The sequence below is a fragment of the Lutra lutra genome, chromosome 12 (genome assembly GCF_902655055.1).
Source record: "Lutra lutra chromosome 12, mLutLut1.2, whole genome shotgun sequence".
Lineage (NCBI taxonomy): Eukaryota > Metazoa > Chordata > Mammalia > Carnivora > Mustelidae > Lutra > Lutra lutra.
Genome location: NC_062289.1, coordinates 66,353,207 through 66,373,425, shown reverse-complemented (window position 1 = coordinate 66,373,425; position 20,219 = coordinate 66,353,207). Strand labels below are relative to the sequence as shown.

Sequence of the window (20,219 nt, the reverse complement as noted above, 5' to 3'; positions counted from 1 at the left end):
AAACCCGCTCAGCTTACTGGCTGTTCTGTCTGCTCCTGCCTGCAGATCGTTCTGGGAGGGAAATCCTGTGTTGGGTCACTCCCAGGTGAGTCCCAGATACCAAGCACAGAGGCATATTTCTTTTTTCTTTTTTTTTTTTTTTTGCTTTGAAATTTAGAAACAAATTTTATTTAAGATCTGAAATACAATTCCTAAAATATCAACTTCTCCAGAAAACCGTGGCTACACAATAATGCATTGCCTCTATCATGTTAGAACGTGCATTAGACTCAAATACAAAAACCATGAAACAAATCACCATCCTTCAACAATTTGAGCAAAGATAGAATGCCTAAGGAACAACATAGATGGACTTGCAGAGGATGGGCTGTTTTACTTCAAGCACCATAAAAAAAAGAGCACAAATGCATGGGTTTTCAGGTATATACATTAAGTTGAACCTTTGGCACTAGGAATCAGGGCATTTTGTCACGTAGCATTAACACATATTAGAAAATTGTGTAGTGTCAAAGGGATAGAACCACCAGCTTTCAAGCAATGTTGTCAACTAGGCAATAAAATGTTCTACTGAATGTTTCTTCTTTGTCTAATTACTGCGTACACTGGTAGCAACTTTGAAATGAGAAAAGGAGCTTGTACTCCTTTCATTTTCTGTTTAGAACAAAACAGAAAACAAACTGAAACATAAGCCCTGTTATACATTAACAATTTTAAAGAACATCAATTATACAAGAAAAAGACTAAGAACAAAAAGAGTGTTTACAGATACCAGACGTAACAGTGAGTGGTCAGTAGACCCTCACAGGGCTTTGGCGGTGGTACTCAGCCGAAGCCACTTTGTAATCACTGGCAGTAAACAGAGATGCAGCATTCTTTGCCAGATATTTAGGAAATCATGCAAATAGCCCAACAATAATGCAAGGCTCTTCTCATCAAGGGGCGTATATGCCAACATTGCTCCAATTCTTACAAATAATCTCAGTAGGTGTGGGGCTCCATAAACCTGGGACATTGGTGCATCAGGGTGAGCCAAGAGGATTTCTGCATACTGGGGCCTCTCAAATTTGTAGAGCAGCTGAGTGCCCAACATCACATTGAAATATTCTTTTATTCCTGCCACAACTTCATTAACTGCGTATTCCTTGTTATCAACATTTCCCTGCGACTTTTTGCAATTTGCATACTCTTCCAGAATGGCATCTACATTTTTCTTAGCAGGGAGTTGAAAGAGCTGCTTCTGCCTGGTAACTAAGTCCCAGTCCTCAACAAGCCATGGTTTTAATTCTTCAGGAATCTTCACTTTAACTTCCATTCTATTCTTAAAGGCCTCCTCACTTTCAACAGTGGGATCGGCCCGGGCCCTTTTCTTCCGAGGTGGCTGGGGTGCTTCACTGGTACTGCCACCATCTCCATTTCCAGGAGTCTTCTGCTTGTTCTTTCTTGTCTTCCTCACAGATCCTGAAGGGGGGTTCTCTGCAGAGCGACCCCCCCATCGCCCTGGGAGAGCCGGTTCCAGATTCTTCTGCTGTGGACCAGCAGTCTTCTTTCCTGAGGAGGCCCCTCTCATCTTACTTCTCTGCATATTGCTTCTAGTTGGTTTTTTAAAGTTGTCTTCTTCTGCAGATTGTTGTCCACGAGTTTGAGAACCCTGCTTTCTGGAACTCATTCAACCCTGTTTTTATTCCAACCAATAATCCTCTTCCTTCTTTCCCTTCCAAGAACTCCTCGTGTTTTCCCAGATGGAACCTCCTAGATCTCCTGGAATGGTCTGGAAGGATGAGGCTGGGGACACAACCCAGTTTCTGTAATCAGGGATGGTTCTGCAATCAGGATCAGATCTTCTGATCCTTACAATACAGCAAACTTAGCTTTTCTGATGATGGCCTTTTTGTCCTGATCTCCAAGCACAGTGCCCTTCAGGCAAGTACGCGGTCAGCTAGTTTTCCAGAAAGTTCTCTGGGTGAGGTTTATACCTCTTGAGTCTGCCACTAGATGCCACCAAGACTTTTTTCTTTTTTTAAAAACTTTATTTGTCAGAGAGAGAGAGAGAGTACAAGCAGCAGGCAGAGGGAAAAGCAGGCTCCCTGCTGAGCAAGGAGCCTGATGCGGGACTCAATCCCAGGACCCTGAGATCATGACCCAAGCCAAAGGCACACGCCCCACCAACTGAGCCACCCAGGCATCCCTCTTTTTTTTTTTTTTTTAAGATTTTATGTATTTATTTGAGAGTGAGAGAGTGAGTGAGAGTGAGCAAGAGAGAGAACACAAGCAGGGGGAGGGGCAGAGGCAGAAGGAGAAGCAGGCTCCCTGCTGAGCAGGAAGCTCCATGTGGAGCTCGATCTCAGGACCCTGGGATCATGACCTGAGGTGAAGGCAGATGCTTAACTGACTGAGCCACCCAGGTGCCCCTGGATACATATATATTTTTTAATATAACCTGACTTCACTTTCTGAAATTCTGAGGTAAGTGATATATAGATTAAAACCAAAATAAATTGTGCACACACATGAAATGATTCCTATAGCCCCTTTCAGGCTCTGAGCTCCTCCTTTGAGAAGTGGAATCCTTGTTCGTAAGTCATGTGAGGTCTTTAGCCATGTCATTAGGCCGGATGGCAGGACGTAAATGGGCGTGCCTGTGCACATGGGTATTAGGTAAAGCTCTGTGCCCGTGATGAAGGCATAAGTCAGGAGAGCTATTCTGATTAGCTAATGGCAATGCATGGGTGGATTGGGTGACTCCACCTAATACGTAAGATATGATACCTGAACTTGATCTGCAATAAATACAGTTGTTCAGAATGTGACATACCCAGTCCTTTGCTGCCCTCCCTGATTATGGGGGCTCCACCCACACTCCCAGTCTGGTTGGAAGGACAAGGAAGGATCTACAGAACTGGATGATGTTCCCTGGGGAGAAAAAAAAAAACCCTGGTGTCTCTTAGTGATAGCTGGAGGTGGGGATGGGAAGATGTGCTTGTCACCTGTTTACCCTAGGATTAATCTTTAGCTCCCAGCAGATAGTGAAGGGCTTGTCTCAACACACCAGGATCTACTCTAGTGTCCACCACATGTACACATCCTGGTTGCTTCCTGACCCTAACACATTTTGAAGTTAATGGGAGGAGGCAGAATGTTCTGGGAGCAGATCTCTTTGGGACCCCCAATGAGCCCTCTGGCCCCTCCACAGGGCCATCCTCGAACATGTCTCAGGGCCAGCACCCCAAGGGGCCAGGCAGAGAGGCAGACATGGTAGGACATCCCTAGTCCCGGCCAGGATGCCAAGAATCTCTGTGGAGAACACTTTCAGGCTGTGAGCTCTAGTCTCAGATTGGCCTTCATGATCTGGATGAGTCACATGGCCACTGAGGCCGTGGTGGTGTTCTCCCCCAAAGGGCGGGGCTCGCTCTGGATGAGTTTACAGTCCCTTCCACTCTGACATTCTTCAGACGAACATGTGGTTGGTGAAGACATCCACTAACTCATGTTAACACTGACCAAACCTTAACCATTAGTTGTACCATGACTGAAAAACTAGCCAAAGTTCATCCTGAAAATACTGTGGGACGTAATTTTGGGGATTTTTGGGACACGCCACCAAAGAAATTGTGGGAAAAATCTTAAGCCGTGGTGATTTCCCAATTGTCTGTGGTTACTGTGTCTGGTTTCTTTCAGTTTTTCTTTTTACTTTCCTTTTTCTTTTTTTTTTTCTTTTTTTGTTAAGCGTATTAAAATTTCAGAAGTTAGAGTTACAGCCAAGATTGTGACTTTTGGAGTCCTGGCAATATTTTCTTTTTTTCTGTCAGGTCTAAGGAAGGAGAAATTTTAAGGCTAAGAGGCTTTCACGCACGGCCCTTTGTTTTTCAGTCCACTTACTACATGGAGGGAAAACCTGGGACACCCCGTGTTCCAGACTCCATTCGGGAGGATTGCAGTGAACATCTGCTACGGGCGGCACCATCCTCTCAACTGGCTCATGTACAGCCTCAACGGGGCTGAGATCATCTTCAACCCCTCAGCCACCGTCGGCGCACTCAGGTCCGTCAGCAAGCAGTATCGGGGAGGGTTCTTGGGACCTAGCCCTCTTGCGGCTCATGGCCCAGCAGCAGGGTTCCGAGCTGGGTGTGGTAGATGTGGCAGGCAGGGGTGGTCACCACTGGTAGTCACCACCAGGTCGTCTAACAAATCTTGAGCAATGGGATTGTAAAGTACCCAGAGCTTAGAAGGTGCCTGGCCAGCATTAGCACCCACTTCCATGTCATGGCAGCCACTATGCCCTCGGACAGGGGGCCTGGGGATTCCTAAGCCTCTTGTCTGTGACATCCAGCCCATGGAGGGCAGACACCTGGATGAGGGAAGGAGCCAATGAGAGAATCAAAGCTGAGAGGGTCCTTAAGAGATCAGCCAAGTGGCCCTGAAATTTGTTTTTAACTAGCAGACTGTTTTCTTATAACACTCTTATAACGTGTTTAGGCATTAGCCTTGTCGTGAAACAGATAAATCTATTCTGAGGAAGGCAGTAGCGGGGAGGGCCCTGGCAGTCCCTGGGCTCCTGCACAAGACTCCTGGGGCCCTTCATTTAATAATGGTGGGTGAGCTAAGATGACCCAGCATGAGTGCACTTCCGGGACTTCTTTCTTCCCCAACGGCTGAGTATTTGGGTGGTTTCCAGTTTTGCATCATTAAAAAGTACCAGAGCTCTAGGAGTTTATGTGCCCAACTCACTTCCTCCAAAGCAGGATTCCTGGATGAGGAGGTGCTGGCTCTCACCCTCGTTGTCCCTGGTTGCCAGTGCCCTAGCAATGGGATGCTGGTGGAGTGCAGTGGGAGAGGGCCCCCAGTCCCTCTGTGGGTAGCAGCTGGGATGGTTCTGGTGGGCAGCTTTGAGTTTCCTGCCGGCCTACACCTGTCACTCTTCGGTTAAATTCCCGTCAAATTTCTTCTGAAGGTCAGAATGTGACATTTACCTTTTCTTTTAAGCACGCTGCCCCCTTCTTGAGCGACGTCCCCACCACATTCTGATTTGAACAGTGGGTCCCTCAGTGGGCCAGAACACAAACCTAGTGTTCAGGTCAGCGGCCCCCTCTGTGCACCTGAAGTTTTTGTCTATGTCCAGGAGGGGCACTGTTGGGCAGAAGGGGAAAAAAATCCCACCTTCCATACCCCTGAAGAAACTTCCTGGGGCCTCACGGCAGCTTGGTTACCATGACAGAGTCCAAAGGCAGTTGTGACGTAGGGTCATGACTGGTCATCCTGCATCCGGACCTGGGCAGAACCTCCCCCGGGCCAGCCCTCTGGAGCAGCCTCCTCCTGTTGGCCAAGCATAAGACATTCAGCAAGCGCCATCTACCTGCGAGGGTCCCCGGGGAACTTGACGCCGATGCACTAAGCATCTCTGCCTGAACCTGCTCTTGAGCCAGGGCAGGCAAAGTGGTAGACTCAGACTCCAGACGGGTGCCTCCCTGACCTTAGTCTGTCGGGCTTTTATTAGCCCCAATTAAGCAAACAAAGCACCCCAGTGTAATCTGCACATAACTGCATCTTCAGCAGCCAGTTAGGCTTATTAGAAATTAGTGATTTTCCTTCCTCAACCAACAATCACCCAACTCGTGCCTTTCAAGGGTGCAGTGAGGCCGGCAATTAAGACGATAACAGGTCCTTTGGAAAGTGGGATGTTTCATGAGCTCCCAAAATGTTCACACCCTTTAACTGGATAATTACACTCCTAAAACTTTACCTGACAGAGGAGGAAAAGGCTGTATGCATGAAGATGTTTCTGGCTGCTTTGTTTATAATAATAAAAGAGCTTAAGGCGAGAGAAATGTCAGGGTTAGGTAAATTTCAGCTTGTCTCTTCCATGTTAGGGCATAGCTACTCAAAAGTCATTATGAAGATAATGCAGCCTCATGACAAAAGCCTGTGAGCAAAGAAAGATGTTTCCAGGCTGTGGTCAGAGCTCTGTAAACATCTTTTTGCTGAGGATGGATGTGGAGTGTGGAAACATTACAACAGATGGTTTGTTAGGATGGTGGGATTCTAGGTGATTTTCCTAAAATGATAAATGATTATTTACAGAATTGATAGTGAGTGTTTTTCAGCACAAGTCTAGGCAAATCCCCACCAGCTGTACACAGGCAGTGGCTACTGGAACCATCCATCCCTTCTCCGGTGTGTCCTGTCCCTCCGACTCCCACATGCTCTGTGGGTTGGTGGGGTGTCCCTACTCATTTTGGGAGTCCCACAGTTGTAAGCACACAACAGACTTGAAGTGTGTTTCGATGGACTGAGTCGTCCTGACGGTGCCATGCAGCCTATGGGTCGAAGATTTCTGCCACCTACATGCATGAACGGGAGAGCTATGGTTCCATCCCTTCGATAGGTGTCTCCTTCCCACTGTGATTTTTTTTAGGGGCTAGTGTAACCACACTGGGAATAGGGGAGATGTCCCCTTGCCCCCAGTGTGCTTGCCATGACTCCTGCACATGCTGGGCCCTCACCTTTCCCTTTCCCTTGTTCCTTTCCCTTGTTTGTTTGGAGAACCTGAGTTTTATTTGCCAGCTGTGGGTTTGAGTCCTATGCAGCGTACCCTCCCAGGAGAATTGCAAGAAAGCTGTCTATTTAATTCCTGAAAATGTCATTTTACGGGTGTGTTTCTATAAAAATCCTTTCTTAAAAGTTTTGTCAGCTTGGCTTAGCAGCTGGGGGAAAAAAGCAGCAAAATGAGTCCCCTCAATCAAGCCTGTGATTTTTTTTTTTCAGACTTGTGAATCCTCCTGAGAATTAGGCTTGTCAAGCACCCACTCCCTCCACCTACTCCCAGTTTAAACCAGGTGCACACTGACAGGAAGAAAGATGCCAGGGCATTTTGCTTTCAGTCACTTAGTGTTTCTAAGTGGGCATTACGCCTGTCAATCCAGAATCCTAATGATGTTGTTCCTCAGACAAGAGATCATTAGTGACAAGAAGGCCCATGGGACTCCATGGCACATGGTAGTTGGTGGGCCGGAGAAGGACGGGGTCTTCAGTTGGGGCAAGATTTCCTACCATGTCCTATCTTTGTGGGTGCCGAACTGAGGAAGGCCCACGCTCCTTCCTGGGCCGGTAAGAGTGCCAGGGAGCCTCTGTTTAGAGTCTCAGGGTTCAGAAGAGGAAAATCAGAAGGTACTAGAAAATGGAGACCAGCTCAGGGGAAGGCACACCTGCTACAGAATTTACTACCCCTTCCAGTTACCTTCCTTTCAGGTTTCCTCTGTTTGCTTGGCCTGAAATCTCTCCTTCTGGAGACTGCTTTGCAAGGCCACAGAGCAGGGTAGGGATTAGGGCAGAAGTTGGAGTCCTCAGAGGGTGGTGGATGAGCCCCGAGGCTCCCAGCTCCCTTCTAATGTTTGCCAGGTGAGGCCCTGCCTAGCCTAGAAGGTAAGTTCCTCCCCCGACCGAGGAGGAGGGAAGGAGGGAGAACTAGCTGTTACAGAGTTTCTGCCATGCATACCCTACTAGAAGCTTCTTCACCTGTATGGTCAGTCCTTACAATAGCCATTTCAGGAAGTTTCAGAAAAGAAAACTGTGGCTCAGGGCTGCTTTAGCCTGCAGCAGGCCCACCCCAAAAGGCTGCTTGGCCTTGAGCACAGTACAAGCTGACCTGCTGGGGGATGTAGGCCACACCAGTCTCCCGGGCCATCCCTGCCACAGACCTGAGAAGGCCGGCAGCCTGGCTGTAGCTGGAGACCAAGCACCCACCCCATCTGGCAGGGAAGTCAGCCACCTGGTTCCTCTCGCTTCTTCCTCACAGTGAATCCCTGTGGCCTGTTGAGGCCAGAAACGCAGCCATCTCGAATCACTGCTTCACCTGTGCCATCAACCGCGTGGGCGAGGTAAGTTCCCATGGTCTGGCTGGGCTCCAGGGCTTGGTCAACCAGGTATGCTGTGGAGGGAGTGGGGGACAGAGCTGCTAGGAAAGCTGCTTGCCCAGGGGTGCCTGGCATCTTCCACCAGCAAAGGCCACAAGGGAAGCAACTGTCTGCTGACCTCACACCTCTTCCGCTTGTCCCTCACACGTCTTCTGCCTGTCCCTGTGCCACAAATTCTAGGGTCCTGGAAGAGGGGAGACTGGCTTGGTTTGTTCCTTTTAAAGGTATTCCTATGTCCCTCTCATGTTTTTATCTATTTGGGTTTGTAGCTGAAACCATGTTGAAAGGCTCTCACCCTGTCAACCCCCAAGTCTCCTGTTTCATAATTTTCCCCATTGACCCAGGGCCCTGAGTGAACTTGACTACGAAACACAATGCATTCATTACATAATAATCCTCTTCCTCATTCATATTAGTTGGATGTCAGACTTTGATCAGAGGATCTGCTGAGGCTGAGGTGATCAAGGTTCCTACAGTAAGTGGGTCCAATTTCTGGCAACATGGAGAAACTCATTAGTGTTCTCATTAGCCTTTGTAACCCCATCATGGCTTGAGGTGCTGTTTCCATGAGGCTTTGGGGAAATACTGGCAACGGTGTATGAACACCCCATTAGTCCCCTCTGAGACCCCAAGCTGGGGCTTTCTTTCCCAGGCAGACAAACCTCAACTGTCTTCCACAGGCCTGAGAACCACTCTGCTGGATGTCTTTTTTTTTTTTCCCTCCCAGTGGATTATAAACTCCCCAGGGACAAAGTCAGGCTTTTTACCTTGCCTGTCAAATTCCCCGCTGGCCCACTGTGTTGGCCCAGTGCTGGCGACTCAGCGGGGACATTTCATAAGTACTTGTTGATTGCCCAGCGAGTACAGGCCATTCCTTCTCTTGCTATAACTGTTGCTTCCCTGGGTTCGCGGTGGCCCGCGCTGGGAGTGCCACCTATAGGCTTACCTGATCTAGATTTTGTTTCATAGGAGCAATTCCCGAACGAGTTTACCTCAGGAGATGGGAAGAAAGGTATGTTCCAGGATTTTCCGTGGTTGGCGGCAGCTGAGAGGTGGGTCTCACTGTCCCCTTCTCCGTCTGCCCCCTCTGGGCAGGGTCTACCCCACAGACTGGTCCCACCTCTCTGGCTTGGAATGTGGAAGGGAAGGGCTCACCCAGGAGATCTCGGAACTAGCGTAGGGTGTCCCCTGGAAAGGCAGAGAGGACTGAGTAGGTCTGTCTCCCAGAAAAGCACTTCCCGAAAGGGTTCCAGGTCTAGGTTCGAGATTAAGGCCCCACATGTCCAGAGTCTCCAATCCCAGTTAGCTCCCTGCAGAGAGAGGTACAGTGAGGCAGGGAAGCGAGGTCCCTGGGGTGCCTGCTGGATCCAAGCCCCTGCTAGGCCCAGCTCCGTGCCTACCTGCTCCTTACATGCCTGTGGGGTAGCTGTTAGCACCGCTTGACTTGTGAGGGGACCGAGGCGTGGAAGGAAGTACGGTGGACGCAGCTGGGAAGACAAGTGGGGATGGAGCCTCTGGCTCACCGTGTGGGCCAACACAGGAGCAGGTCGCACAGGAAGCCATGCAGAGCCATATGACTCCCTTGGTCTCTGGGTAGCTAACGGGAGTAAGGGCTAACATTTCTGCAAGGGTGACCCTTAAGAATGTTCCCAGGAGGGGCATCTGGGTGGCTCAGTTGGTTAAATGTCTGCCTTCAGCTCAGGTCATGATCCCAAGGTCCTGGGATTGAGCCCCGCATCGGGTACCTGCTCATCTAGAAGCCTGCTTCTCCCTCTCCCACTCCCCGTGTTTGTGTTCCCTCTCTCACTGTTTCTCTCTCTGTCAAATAAATTTTAAAAAAAAATCTTAAAAAAAAATGTTCCCAGGGCAGAGGTGAAGGCTGTGAGGGTGACTTTTATAGAAACCTGCTCAGCCTCAGGCCTGAGGAGGGAGGCAGGACCTCTGGGGAGGTGGCACGGGGATGCTGGGGAGGGTGGGGAGGAGTGGAATGGACACGTCCTGGATGTCGCTCCATATGCCTACCCCGCTGTCTGAACCCACAAGCTCACAGGTGCTTTGTTTCACTCCTCCAAAGCTCACCGGAACTTCGGCTACTTTTACGGCTCGAGCTATGTGGCAGCCCCGGATGGCAGCCGCACCCCTGGGCTCTCCCGCAATCGGGACGGGCTGCTGGTTGCAGAGCTTGACCTGAACCTCTGCCGGCAGGTGAATGACATCTGGAACTTCAAGGTGGGTCCCTGAGTCCCCTGTTGTTGGCCTGCTCCTCCATTTGCGGGCCCCCACCCCTACCCCCCAGCTTGCTCTCAGAGCTAGAAACTGCAGCTGCTGGGTTTGCTCTCTGGAGCCCCCAGAGGAGGCTCCAAGGCAAGCAGAGGGGCCGGGTGTCTTCCTCCCAGCGCTGGTGCACAAGGGAGGAGCCACTGGGTCAGATGATGGCCAGGCAGCAGACCTCAATAAATTCTCCTCTTGTCTGATTTGGATTCTGGGCGCCTTCAAACAAATTAATCTCAATTTCATTTGTCCGGAGAATAGAGTGGAGTGGCCTCTACTAATCCTTTTTTCCCTTTCCAGGCATTTGCACTTATCCCAAGATACATGTGGGTGTCTGGCTCTGCCTGTGGCCTGGCGGTCTAGACCTTGACAGTAGAGGGAAATGGGTCATGCAGAGAAATGGAATCTAGGCCTGGCTCTGCCACTGCCTTTCTCAGTTACCCTAAGCAAGCCCTTTCTGCTCCTGGGCCTTAGGATCCCTGTTTGTAAAACTGGAATGTCTCAAGTGGCCTTTGAAACCTAACACATATGACACCAGGGTCATGGAGGAGCGTAAGTGCCCGCCCCCTGGAATGGGGCAGAGGCCCAGCAGTAGATCCCCTCATCCTCAGCCAGATGGAGTTTGCTGCATTTGTGTCCAGCAGTATTTCGACTGACTCAGAACCTACTTATACATGCAGTTGAATGTCCTCATGACTATAGGACCTTGCCCAGCATGTCTGGGTGGAACTACCTCCCCCGTTTACCTGAGCATGGGTCTTAGGGCATGTCCTGGGTCTCAGATCCTCATCAGACAAATAAGGCATCGCCCACATGCATGTCTCCTGGCCTGTCTCTCTTCTATCTGGGAAGCTCAGATTAATGCAGGATTCCACGCAATAAACAGAGTGTTTGCTCAGTAGTAACTTTTTGAATGCCCAGAGGCCCGCCCCCCCCCAGACTATGGTGGTGGGCCTGAGCTCCTGTCGGGGTTTTGGGAAGGAGGGAGGGAATGCCTAGGTGTGAACACCCTGGGTAGGTTTTCCAGCCCTGCCCCCACCTCTCCCAGACTCAGGGCCAGGACACCAGAGTGCAAATCCCAGCAAACTCCATGGCTGCCTGGGGACCCAGGGCAAGTCACTCCCCTCTCTGGGCTGTAGGCTATTCTGGGGTTCTGTAAGAGGGCAGCCTTCTTTCCTTCTACCTCTGGGCAGGCCATGCCTTCTGGATGGACAGGTCACAGAGGTCTTCCAGCAAGAGGGGCCAGCATGTATGAGTCATCTCAGTATCTGTGATCTTTGCTATAGCCCTAGAATCAGTGGTGAGCAGTCACACAGGGGTCATTTCCTACCTTACTGTCTGAAACCATCCCGTCCTCCTGCTGGCCTTCCTGGCAAATTTCTGTCCTGTGGCTGCCCTCTAGTGGCAAGAAGTGGTGGTGAGCAAATGAAGGGCGTTTATAAAATGGGACTCTGCCTGTGTTTTGCTTTTTAGATGACTGGCAGATACGAGATGTATGCTCGGGAGCTTGCCGAAGCTGTCAAACCCAACTACAGCCCCAATATCGTGAAGGAGTAGCTGGATTTTAGCCCCTGGCTGCCAAGGAGAGCACCTCTGCCCCTGGCAGCTCAGTGAGTACAGCAGGCTTTAGAAAGTCCAAGTTCTCCCTTATGATGTCCTGGGAACACTGCTGTCCACGTTGGCTTTAAAATGCTCCAGGTGGGGGCACCTGGGTGGCTCAGTGGGTTAAAGCCTCTGCCTTCAGCTCAGGTCATGATCCCAGGGTCCTGGGATCGAGCCCCGCATCAGGCTCTCTGCTCAGCGGGGAGCCTGCTTCTTCCTCTCTCTCTCTCTCTGCCTGCCTCTCTGCCTGCTTGTGATCTCTCTCTCTGTCAAATAAATAAATAAATAAACGCTCCAGGCGGGGAGGGCCGATTGAAGAGTAACTGCCCAGTGGGTACAACGTTTCCTTCCCGGCTGATGAAATGTTTTGGGCCCATGCAGAAGTGACGGTTGCACAACACCGTGAATGTGCCCACGTGAAATGCCGCTGAATCGTATACTTTAAAATGGCTGAATCTATGTCATGTGAATTTTACCTCCATTAAAGAAAAAAACCCAGGCACTGATGGTGGAGGTGGATTTGCAGTAAGACACATGGGATGTCCCAGTCCTGAGGTTCTTCTCCGCCTCTGTTTAGACCGTCGGCAACCTGTGGGTAAGGGTGGGAACATATGTGCAAACAGGGGAAGCTGAGGCTGATCCAGAGTCATTGAGCTGCTGAGTGGCTGTGGACAGGGGAGATGGTCATCGGACGTGTCAGCATGGCTAGACTGGTGTCCCCAGGTATTCAATCAGACGCTAATCTGGGTGTTGCTATGGAGGTATTTTGTAGATGTGATTAAAGTCCATAACCAGTTAACTAAGCAAGTGAGATTATTCTAGATAATCCAGGTAGGCCTGATTTAGTCAGTCAAAAGGCCCTCAGGAGGAGAGCTGAGGCTTCCCCTATGAAGAAGAAATTCTGCCTGTGGACAGCAGCTTCCCCACCCCACCTGCCTGAGAGATCTCATTTGCCCTTCCTATCTGCCTGCACTACAGATTGCAGACTTGTCTCTCCAGCCCCCACAATCACCTAAATCAATGCCTTGCAATAAATCTCTTAACATAGATCCTACTGTTTCTGCTTCTCTAGTTGGACCCTGGCTGATAGAGATTCTGGTCCCAGAACAGAATCCTCAGGATGAGTTTTCTGCATTGGTGCTAGGTTTTCTGGAATTCTTCTCTAATTTATTTCATTTAAGGGCACTCATGACTCTGTTTGCAGTGTTAAAGGGGGTCATGGTAGTCCATGGTATGATGTAGTGATAGAGATTTATAGAGAAAGCAGACTGTCAGCCTGCCGCTCCTGGTGGCCTCTTCCATCTGTGGACTTGAGGCTTGGCTAACCAGCCCCCATCACCATGTAGGGCAATACCTTGCACTCAATCTCTTTGTATCTTTATATATATACATATATATGTATGTAATACACATATGTATCTCCTGTATATGTAAATATATCTGTGTCCCCTGCTGGTTCTGCTTCTCTGATTATCACCACCTGCCTCACTAAAGTAGCAGCTTGCTCACCTCTCTGTCCCTCTGCTTACACATCTGTAAAGTGGGACCATATCCCCTCTTCTGCTTTATGTCACAGGACAGTGGTGAGAGACAGACTAGATGGGCCAGGGAACCCATGTGGGCTCTGTTCCTTCCATCACAGAGCAGAAGTCCCCCTGTGGGGAGGGCACCTGGGTGACTCAGTCGGTTGAGTGACTGACTCTTGGTTTTGGCTCAGGTCATGATCTCAAGGTTGTGAGATCCAGCCCCACGTCATCAGGGCTCCGTGCTTAGCAGAGAATTTGCTTGAGATTCTCTCTCTCCCTGTCCCTCTGCCCTTCCCCCTGCTTGCTCTCTCTGTCACTCTTTCAAATAAATAATTTTTTTTCTAAGTGTCCCAACTGTGAAGTCTCAAACCTCCACAGTTAGCCACAGCATTGGAGGCGAAAGTGGGGTGCTCTGGTTCTGCCCTTACTGTGCCCGATCAGAGAAGGCAGCTCATTCCTTTCCTGGCCCAACAGCTGAGTTGCATGAACCAATGCTCTTGAACAGCCATGTGGGGTGAAAAAACTGGTCAGAACTGCCTGGCTGTACTCTGTGTTAACCCCCTTAGCCTCTCTGAGCTGCAGGCTTTCTGCTTTATGTAAAAGCCCCCTTTGTACTTTTCATAGAATCCAGCCCTGCAGATGCAGTGAGCTTTTCTGTCTGGCCGTCAGTGTCCACAACCTTTGTGCCTGTAGTTTCTAAAAGGAGTGGGTAGTCAACCTAATACAGAAGCCAGCTTAGATAACAAGTTGGTGCATTTATGAAATAGGCACTAATACCCCTGAAAGGATTTGATTATCCACATCTGTCACTGCCTAAAATCAAAATGTCCAGGTCTGCCTCAGAGTAGATGGGCCCCCCACACATGGAGTCATTTGAGGGTTTAACTATACCTGGAATATTTGGATGCTCAGCACACATTTGTTGACTGAACCTAGGGAGGAAGTTTTTGTTACGGTGTGATCATTGCTGATACCACAGAAGGGAAGTGCAGTGGTTCAGTGTACAGGGCCTGTGGCCCTTGGGAGAAGGCTTTTGATCCCTTGAGCCTCAGTTTTCTCACCTCTAAGATGAGAGGTGCCTGGGTTTGAGGCTTTCCAGGGGCTCTCCAGCTCGGCAGGCAGCTTTCCTGCCAGCCCGTGGTTTTATTGCTAAGAATCTGGAGTACCAGGGAAGAATGGTGCCAAGCAGTGTGCCTGATGGGAAAAAAGGCAAAGACAATCTCCAGGATAGACTACATGTTAGGCCACAAAACAAGTCGTGATACAGTTTAAGATTGAAATCATACGAAGTATCTTTCTCAATCACAATGTTATGAAATTCGAAATAAGTAGCGGAAGGAAAATTCAAAAATATGTGAAAATTACACCACACATTCTTTTTTTTTTTTTTAAAGATTTTATTTATTTGACACACACAGAGAGAAATCACAAGCAGGCAGAGAGGCAGGCAGAGAGAGAGGAGGAAACAGGCTCCCCGCCCAGCAGAGAGCCCGATGTGGGGCTCAATCCCAGGACCCTGAGATCATGACCTGAGCCGAAGGCACAGGCTTTAACCCACTGAGCCACCCAGGCGCCCCTATACCACACATTCTTGAACAACTAAATGGATTTAAAAAAATCACAAAGGAAATTAGAAAATGTCTCGGGACAAATGGAAACAAAAGCAAAACATACCCAAACTGGTAGGAAACAATGAAAACAGTGTGAGAGGGGACTATAAGGCTGTAAACACTTATATTAATAAAGAAGAAGGTGGGCGCCTGGCTGGCTCAATTTGTAAAGCAGGCGATTCTTGATCTTGGGCTCATGAATTCAAGTTCCACACTGGGCTTAAGTGTTTACTTAAAAAAATTAAAGAAGAGGATTTCAAGTCAACAACCGAATTTTACATCTTAAGGAACTAGGAAAAGAAGAGCAAACTAAACTCAAGGTAACAGTGGAGAAGAAATAATAAAGATCAGAGCAGAGAGGAATAAAATAGAGAATAGAGAAACAATAGAGAAGAGCAATGAAACCAAATGTTGGTTCTTCAAAAACACCAACAAAACTGACAAACCTTTAGCCTGAGAAAAAAAGGGAAGACTCAAATTACTCAAATCCAAAATGAAAGTGGGGACATCACTACTGAGACTACAGAAACAAAAAGGCTTGTAAGAGTACTATGAACAATTTATTAGAGGAGGTCACCAAGAGCATGTGACTGCTAGTTGACCCATGAGCTGCGCCCAGGCAATTAGACTCCTTTCCTCCCACACTGCCCCCGCCCCTTGGAATGTACATTCTGCCCACTGTTACTACACTAGGAGCTACTTCAAGGACACAGCTTGAGAGAGTAACGTATTGTTAAGACCATCTGGGCAGTATATGTGATTGAACCCCATTAAGATTTCTATATGAACTCTTTTTTAAAAATATTTATTTATTTGACACAGAGAGAGAGAAAGATCATAAGGAGGCAGAGAGGCAGGGGGAAGCAGGCTCCCTGGTGAGCAGAGACCCCAATGTGGGGCTTGATCCCAGGACCCTGAAATCATGACCTGAGCTGAAGGCAGAGGCTTAACCCTCTGAGCCATCCAGGCACCCCTCTATATGAACTCTGAAAATTCTGGTAGGCAAGTGCAGAGATCCACTTGTCCTGTGGTCACTCAAGACAAGCCTCGTAGGTAAGCAGCCTTGCTTATTACAACTGCTATCTACCGATCTGAAGAGGTCTGCATCTTTCTTCAGTCTCTCCTTGCCCTCCATGTATGGGGCCAGTTTCACATTTCACCTGGAGAACTCCCATGTTTGCAAATCAACACAATTGTCTGCCAACACCTTGGGCAACCTGGGCGAAACTTAAAAATTCCTAGAAACACAAAACTACCAAGACTGAATCATGAAGAAATAATAAATCCAAATAGACCGTAACGAGTGAGGAGAGGTCATGAGTAATCAAAACCCTCCTGACAAAGGAAAGCACTGGACCTGGTGGCTTCACTGGTGAATTCTATCAAACATTTAAAGAAACACTAACACCTGGGTACCCAGCTGGCTCAGTCAGAAGACCTTGCAACTTCTGATCTCAGTGTCATGAGTTCCAGCCCCATGCTGGGTGTAGAGATTACTAAATAAATGAATAAACAAACTTTTAAAAAATAAATAAAAGAAAAAACACCAATCCTTCTCAAATTCTTCCAAAAAATTGAAGAGGAGGGAGCACTTCTTAACTCATTGAGGCCAATATTGTATTAACATCAAAGCCTGCTCTCTGCTTGGCGGGGAGCCCGCTTTCCCCTCTCTCTCTGCCTGCTTCTCTGTCTACTTGTGATCTCTGTCAAATAAATAAATAAAATCTTAAAAAAAAAAAAGAACTGGGAAGTATCTGAGCTCTTACCCTGTTTGGAAGCTGACAACTTAACTGACCTCAGTTTCGTGGATGCTAGCAGAAGACATAGCACTTCTCAGAGACACAGGAGTTTAGGACAGCAATAGCAGCAGCCAGAGTACCAGTACTGTCTTACAGTTCCTTGAGCTCCAGTTCCCCCAGGACAAGACAAAAGAGGGCCAAGCAACTCCTGCATGCACAGTGGGTTGCAGTAAGAAGAGGAAGGGAAAGGGGAAGAAGAGCTTAGAGAATTGGAATCTTTTATACTGGAAAGTAAAGCATGCCTGCCCCTTGCTCTGGAGGCAGACACTATCTCTATCTACCAAGGTTGCAAGAACATCTGCGCTTCACTCCAGAGGGAGACTTAGCTCCATCTTCTAAGGTTATTAGCTCTGCAAACATCCTTGGAAAGACAGTCCAGACCAAAGGGCATTCATGGTTTTAGCTCATGCATCATGCAGAAATTTGAGAAAACGAGAGACCTATAGCAATAACTTCCAACCAATATCCATTTCTCATTTCTGCATCATCATGACTTGTGGCAATTTCCCCGTGAGTGTACTACTCTATCAGACACTCTGATTAATTTGACTGACAGAGAGGCTGGACCAAATCAGTTCAATTTTTCTTGTAGGATTTCATCAGTTTTATCCACAGAACTTCAAGGAACAGAATGAGCCAACCTGAAAATTAACCTCAGTCTTACTTTCCAGGATCCTCAACCAAACAGGATGGCCAAATCCCATGAACCATAAAGGTCTACCTTAGAAAGTCAAGTGGCTGTCTCAAATATTGACCTTCCCACTTTGCCTAGGTTGTTAATCCGGGTATGGCAGGATATATTAGATGCTGCCCAATCTTCACCTTGGTCCATGGGGAAGTCTAGGCAAGTCTATTATCTATACCAACTTAGCCAGTGATCTAACACTGACCTGAAATGCCCTCCAGCGCCAAGATGGAAGGAAAAACCCTGATTGCTTTGGCTAAAATCAGGGGCAAATGTTGCATCACCTTTTCTAAACAGATGATGACCATCATGGAGACACCTTCTCACAGAGTGCACATAAATAATGAGTAAGTCACTGGTTCACAAAGCTCCCCTGAATAACTAAGGCTACCTCATTTTAGCGAGATCACCATTGTCTGTGGGCGACCTGATCTACTGGTGGTATTGGTTCAACAGTGTAATGGAACAAAGTCCCAAGTGTAAGAGCTAACACTATACAATTCCTAAAAGAAAACACAGAGAGAAATCTTCATGACATTGGACTTGGCAGTAATTCCATGGATTCCGGCCCATGACCAGCATGAAAATGCAAGACACTATTCTGGGGGAAGTTGGCAGGTTACTGCCTGGCTTCCATACAAGAACAGTCATCAGGGCACACGTGATGCCCCTAGAAAGTGTTCTTTGCAAATACTGGGGTCCCCCAAGTAGGACCTATATCAGGGCACAAGTTCATAAAATCTCTGGTGTGGCCTCCTGACCAGCTGGTAGGCCTTTGGTTTCCCAGTTAGTTTGCATAATTGAATCTGATGCTTGTTTTCAGAAGGACTGCCGGAGGGTAGTCAGGCCAATCTATCCTGTTTGCCCCTGCCACCAGATGGGTGACATTTGTCTTCACAGAATGACTGAATGAATTCTATGGGGATAGGGGTTGGGAAGACATCTGGCGGTATTGTGGTTGTTTTCCTGGGAGATGCAGGATCCAGGGACATCCCTGAGTTGTGTTTGCAACAGCCTTCTGGTAAGGTTAATGGGAATGGTGATCAAGCTGTGGTCAAAGCCATCTGGTTAGGAAGAAAGCAAATGCCTGCAATCAGTTCTATTTAACATGCTTACAAAAGTCTGGGTGGGCCACACTGGAGCATTTTTCATAATGAAGCCTCTAGAAGCAATTATGAAAGACAAAGATCTTTGGACAAAATGATTAGTGCTCCTCCCTGCCCAGCTACTAGAATCTGAGATTTTTCCTATCTAGCTGTCAAAGTTGCTCTTCTTCCTCCAAAGTCATTGTGAATTCCAATAGCTGAAACATCCCCTCCCCTCCCCCACAACCCCCAGCCCTTGTTACCCCTTTCTTAAACCCCTAGCCTTTGTTTGGAAGGTCCAGGGGCAAGAGGAACAAGGGCATTTTGATAAAATGCACGGAAGACCTGTTATTTTCCAAACTTCCTCCCACTCAGGCCACCATAGGGGGTCTCAGCAAGCAATGTACTCACTCAAGTGTTAATTGTTCTTATGACCTACCCCCATGTCACTCCAACAAGAGAATCCAAGTGCCTGAACCAAATTCAAGTTTGAAGCCCTAGGTCTTCTTTCAGCTGGGCTGTCACTTTATTTATTTATTTATTTATTAAGATTTTATTTATTTGAGGGAGAGAATGAGTGAGAACATGTGAGCAGAGGGAGGAGCAGAGGGAGAGGAGGAGAGAGAGAGACAGAGAGAGAGAGAGAGAGAATCTTAAGTAGTCTATGCCCAGCGGGGAGCCCAAATCTCACAACCCTGAGATCATGACCTGAGCCAAAATCAAGAGTTGAACGCTTAATGGACTGAGCCACCCAGGTGGCCCCGGGCTGTCACTTTAGAACATGTGGCAACCAGGCTGGCCTGGAGTTGCTCTTAGGACAAAGAAAGAAGCAACGTGCCCAGGAATCATCAAGTCTGAAGCCCCAAATCACTGTATGAGAGAGTGCGGACCAGGAAGGTGTGAAGAAGGTAGGCTCAGAGACCTTTTCTTAAGTTGACTCTGGAGGAGACTTTCCTGTGTTGGTCCCATTTCTCAATATCAGCTACCTTCGTCAGCACTGCAAACCGACTTGGAGGTTAGAACCCAAATACTGGTCGGTACTTCTTCTGTGACTTTCTATGGGAATTTGTCTCGTGGGAATCTCTCTAAGAGGACCAAAGCTCTTTTCAGCAGCCTGAACCCACTGCAAAAAAAACCTCTGGACCTCTTACATCTGTCTCCTAGTGGAGTTAAGGCTGGCATAAGAGAAGGCAAGAAACGTTGAGCCGGCAGAGCGCCAACTGTGCGATTCCTCCTTGGCAAGTACTACACGCTCCAATCCCTCATTGCTCAAGGAAACTGGCCAAGGTTCCAATGATCCACCTGCTTTCCTCCCACAGCTGTTTTGAATCTCCTGCCCTTCAGGCTCCATGTAGGTCTACATCTCTGTAACTATTTGTTTAAAAGTGGTCACAACCATCTGCCCACCCAGGACCAGACTTACTACTAGTTCTTACAATGGGGCAGACATGAAACTGACCACAAGATGGTACAGGATGCCTCCTGCCCCTGGGAAGTTAGCAAGAACTAGTGCACCATCCAGCTAACTGTCCTGGGACCTACTTGCAGGGACAAAGTCTGCAGCCCCCTCCCCAATTCTTCTTCACTAACAGGCAATAGAGTGAAGGACTATTTATCATTTGATTGCCATGCAAGTTGGGGAATAAGGTTTGCGGCTGCGTCTCATGGACCTCCCATTAATTGGCTTTTGAGGCTCTCATTCATCTTCCAGAAAACCATGTCTCTGTGAGCATC

The 20,219-nt window shown here is 48.2% G+C and overlaps 2 protein-coding genes across 2 annotated transcripts in view; one reads left to right on the top strand and one right to left on the bottom strand.

Moving 5' to 3' along the window:
* UPB1 (beta-ureidopropionase 1) overlaps positions 1–12,282 on the top strand; it is a 31,196-nt gene extending 18,914 nt beyond the window's left edge. The window contains 7 exon segments of the mRNA XM_047698511.1: positions 3,868–3,888; positions 3,890–4,038; positions 7,790–7,871; positions 8,877–8,919; positions 9,982–10,136; positions 11,652–11,876; positions 12,079–12,282. Coding sequence (XP_047554467.1) covers positions 3,868–3,888; positions 3,890–4,038; positions 7,790–7,871; positions 8,877–8,919; positions 9,982–10,136; positions 11,652–11,735 — 534 coding nt within the window. The 3' untranslated portion in view covers positions 11,736–11,876; positions 12,079–12,282.
* LOC125082657 (mortality factor 4-like protein 2) lies at positions 318–18,954 on the bottom strand. Its single transcript, XM_047698512.1, is given in 4 exon segments — positions 318–889; positions 892–1,884; positions 2,767–2,771; positions 18,942–18,954. Coding segments are annotated over 2 exon segments (876 nt in total). The 5' UTR covers positions 1,667–1,884; positions 2,767–2,771; positions 18,942–18,954; the 3' UTR covers positions 318–788.
* Between the last annotated feature and the right edge of the window lie 1,265 nt (positions 18,955–20,219).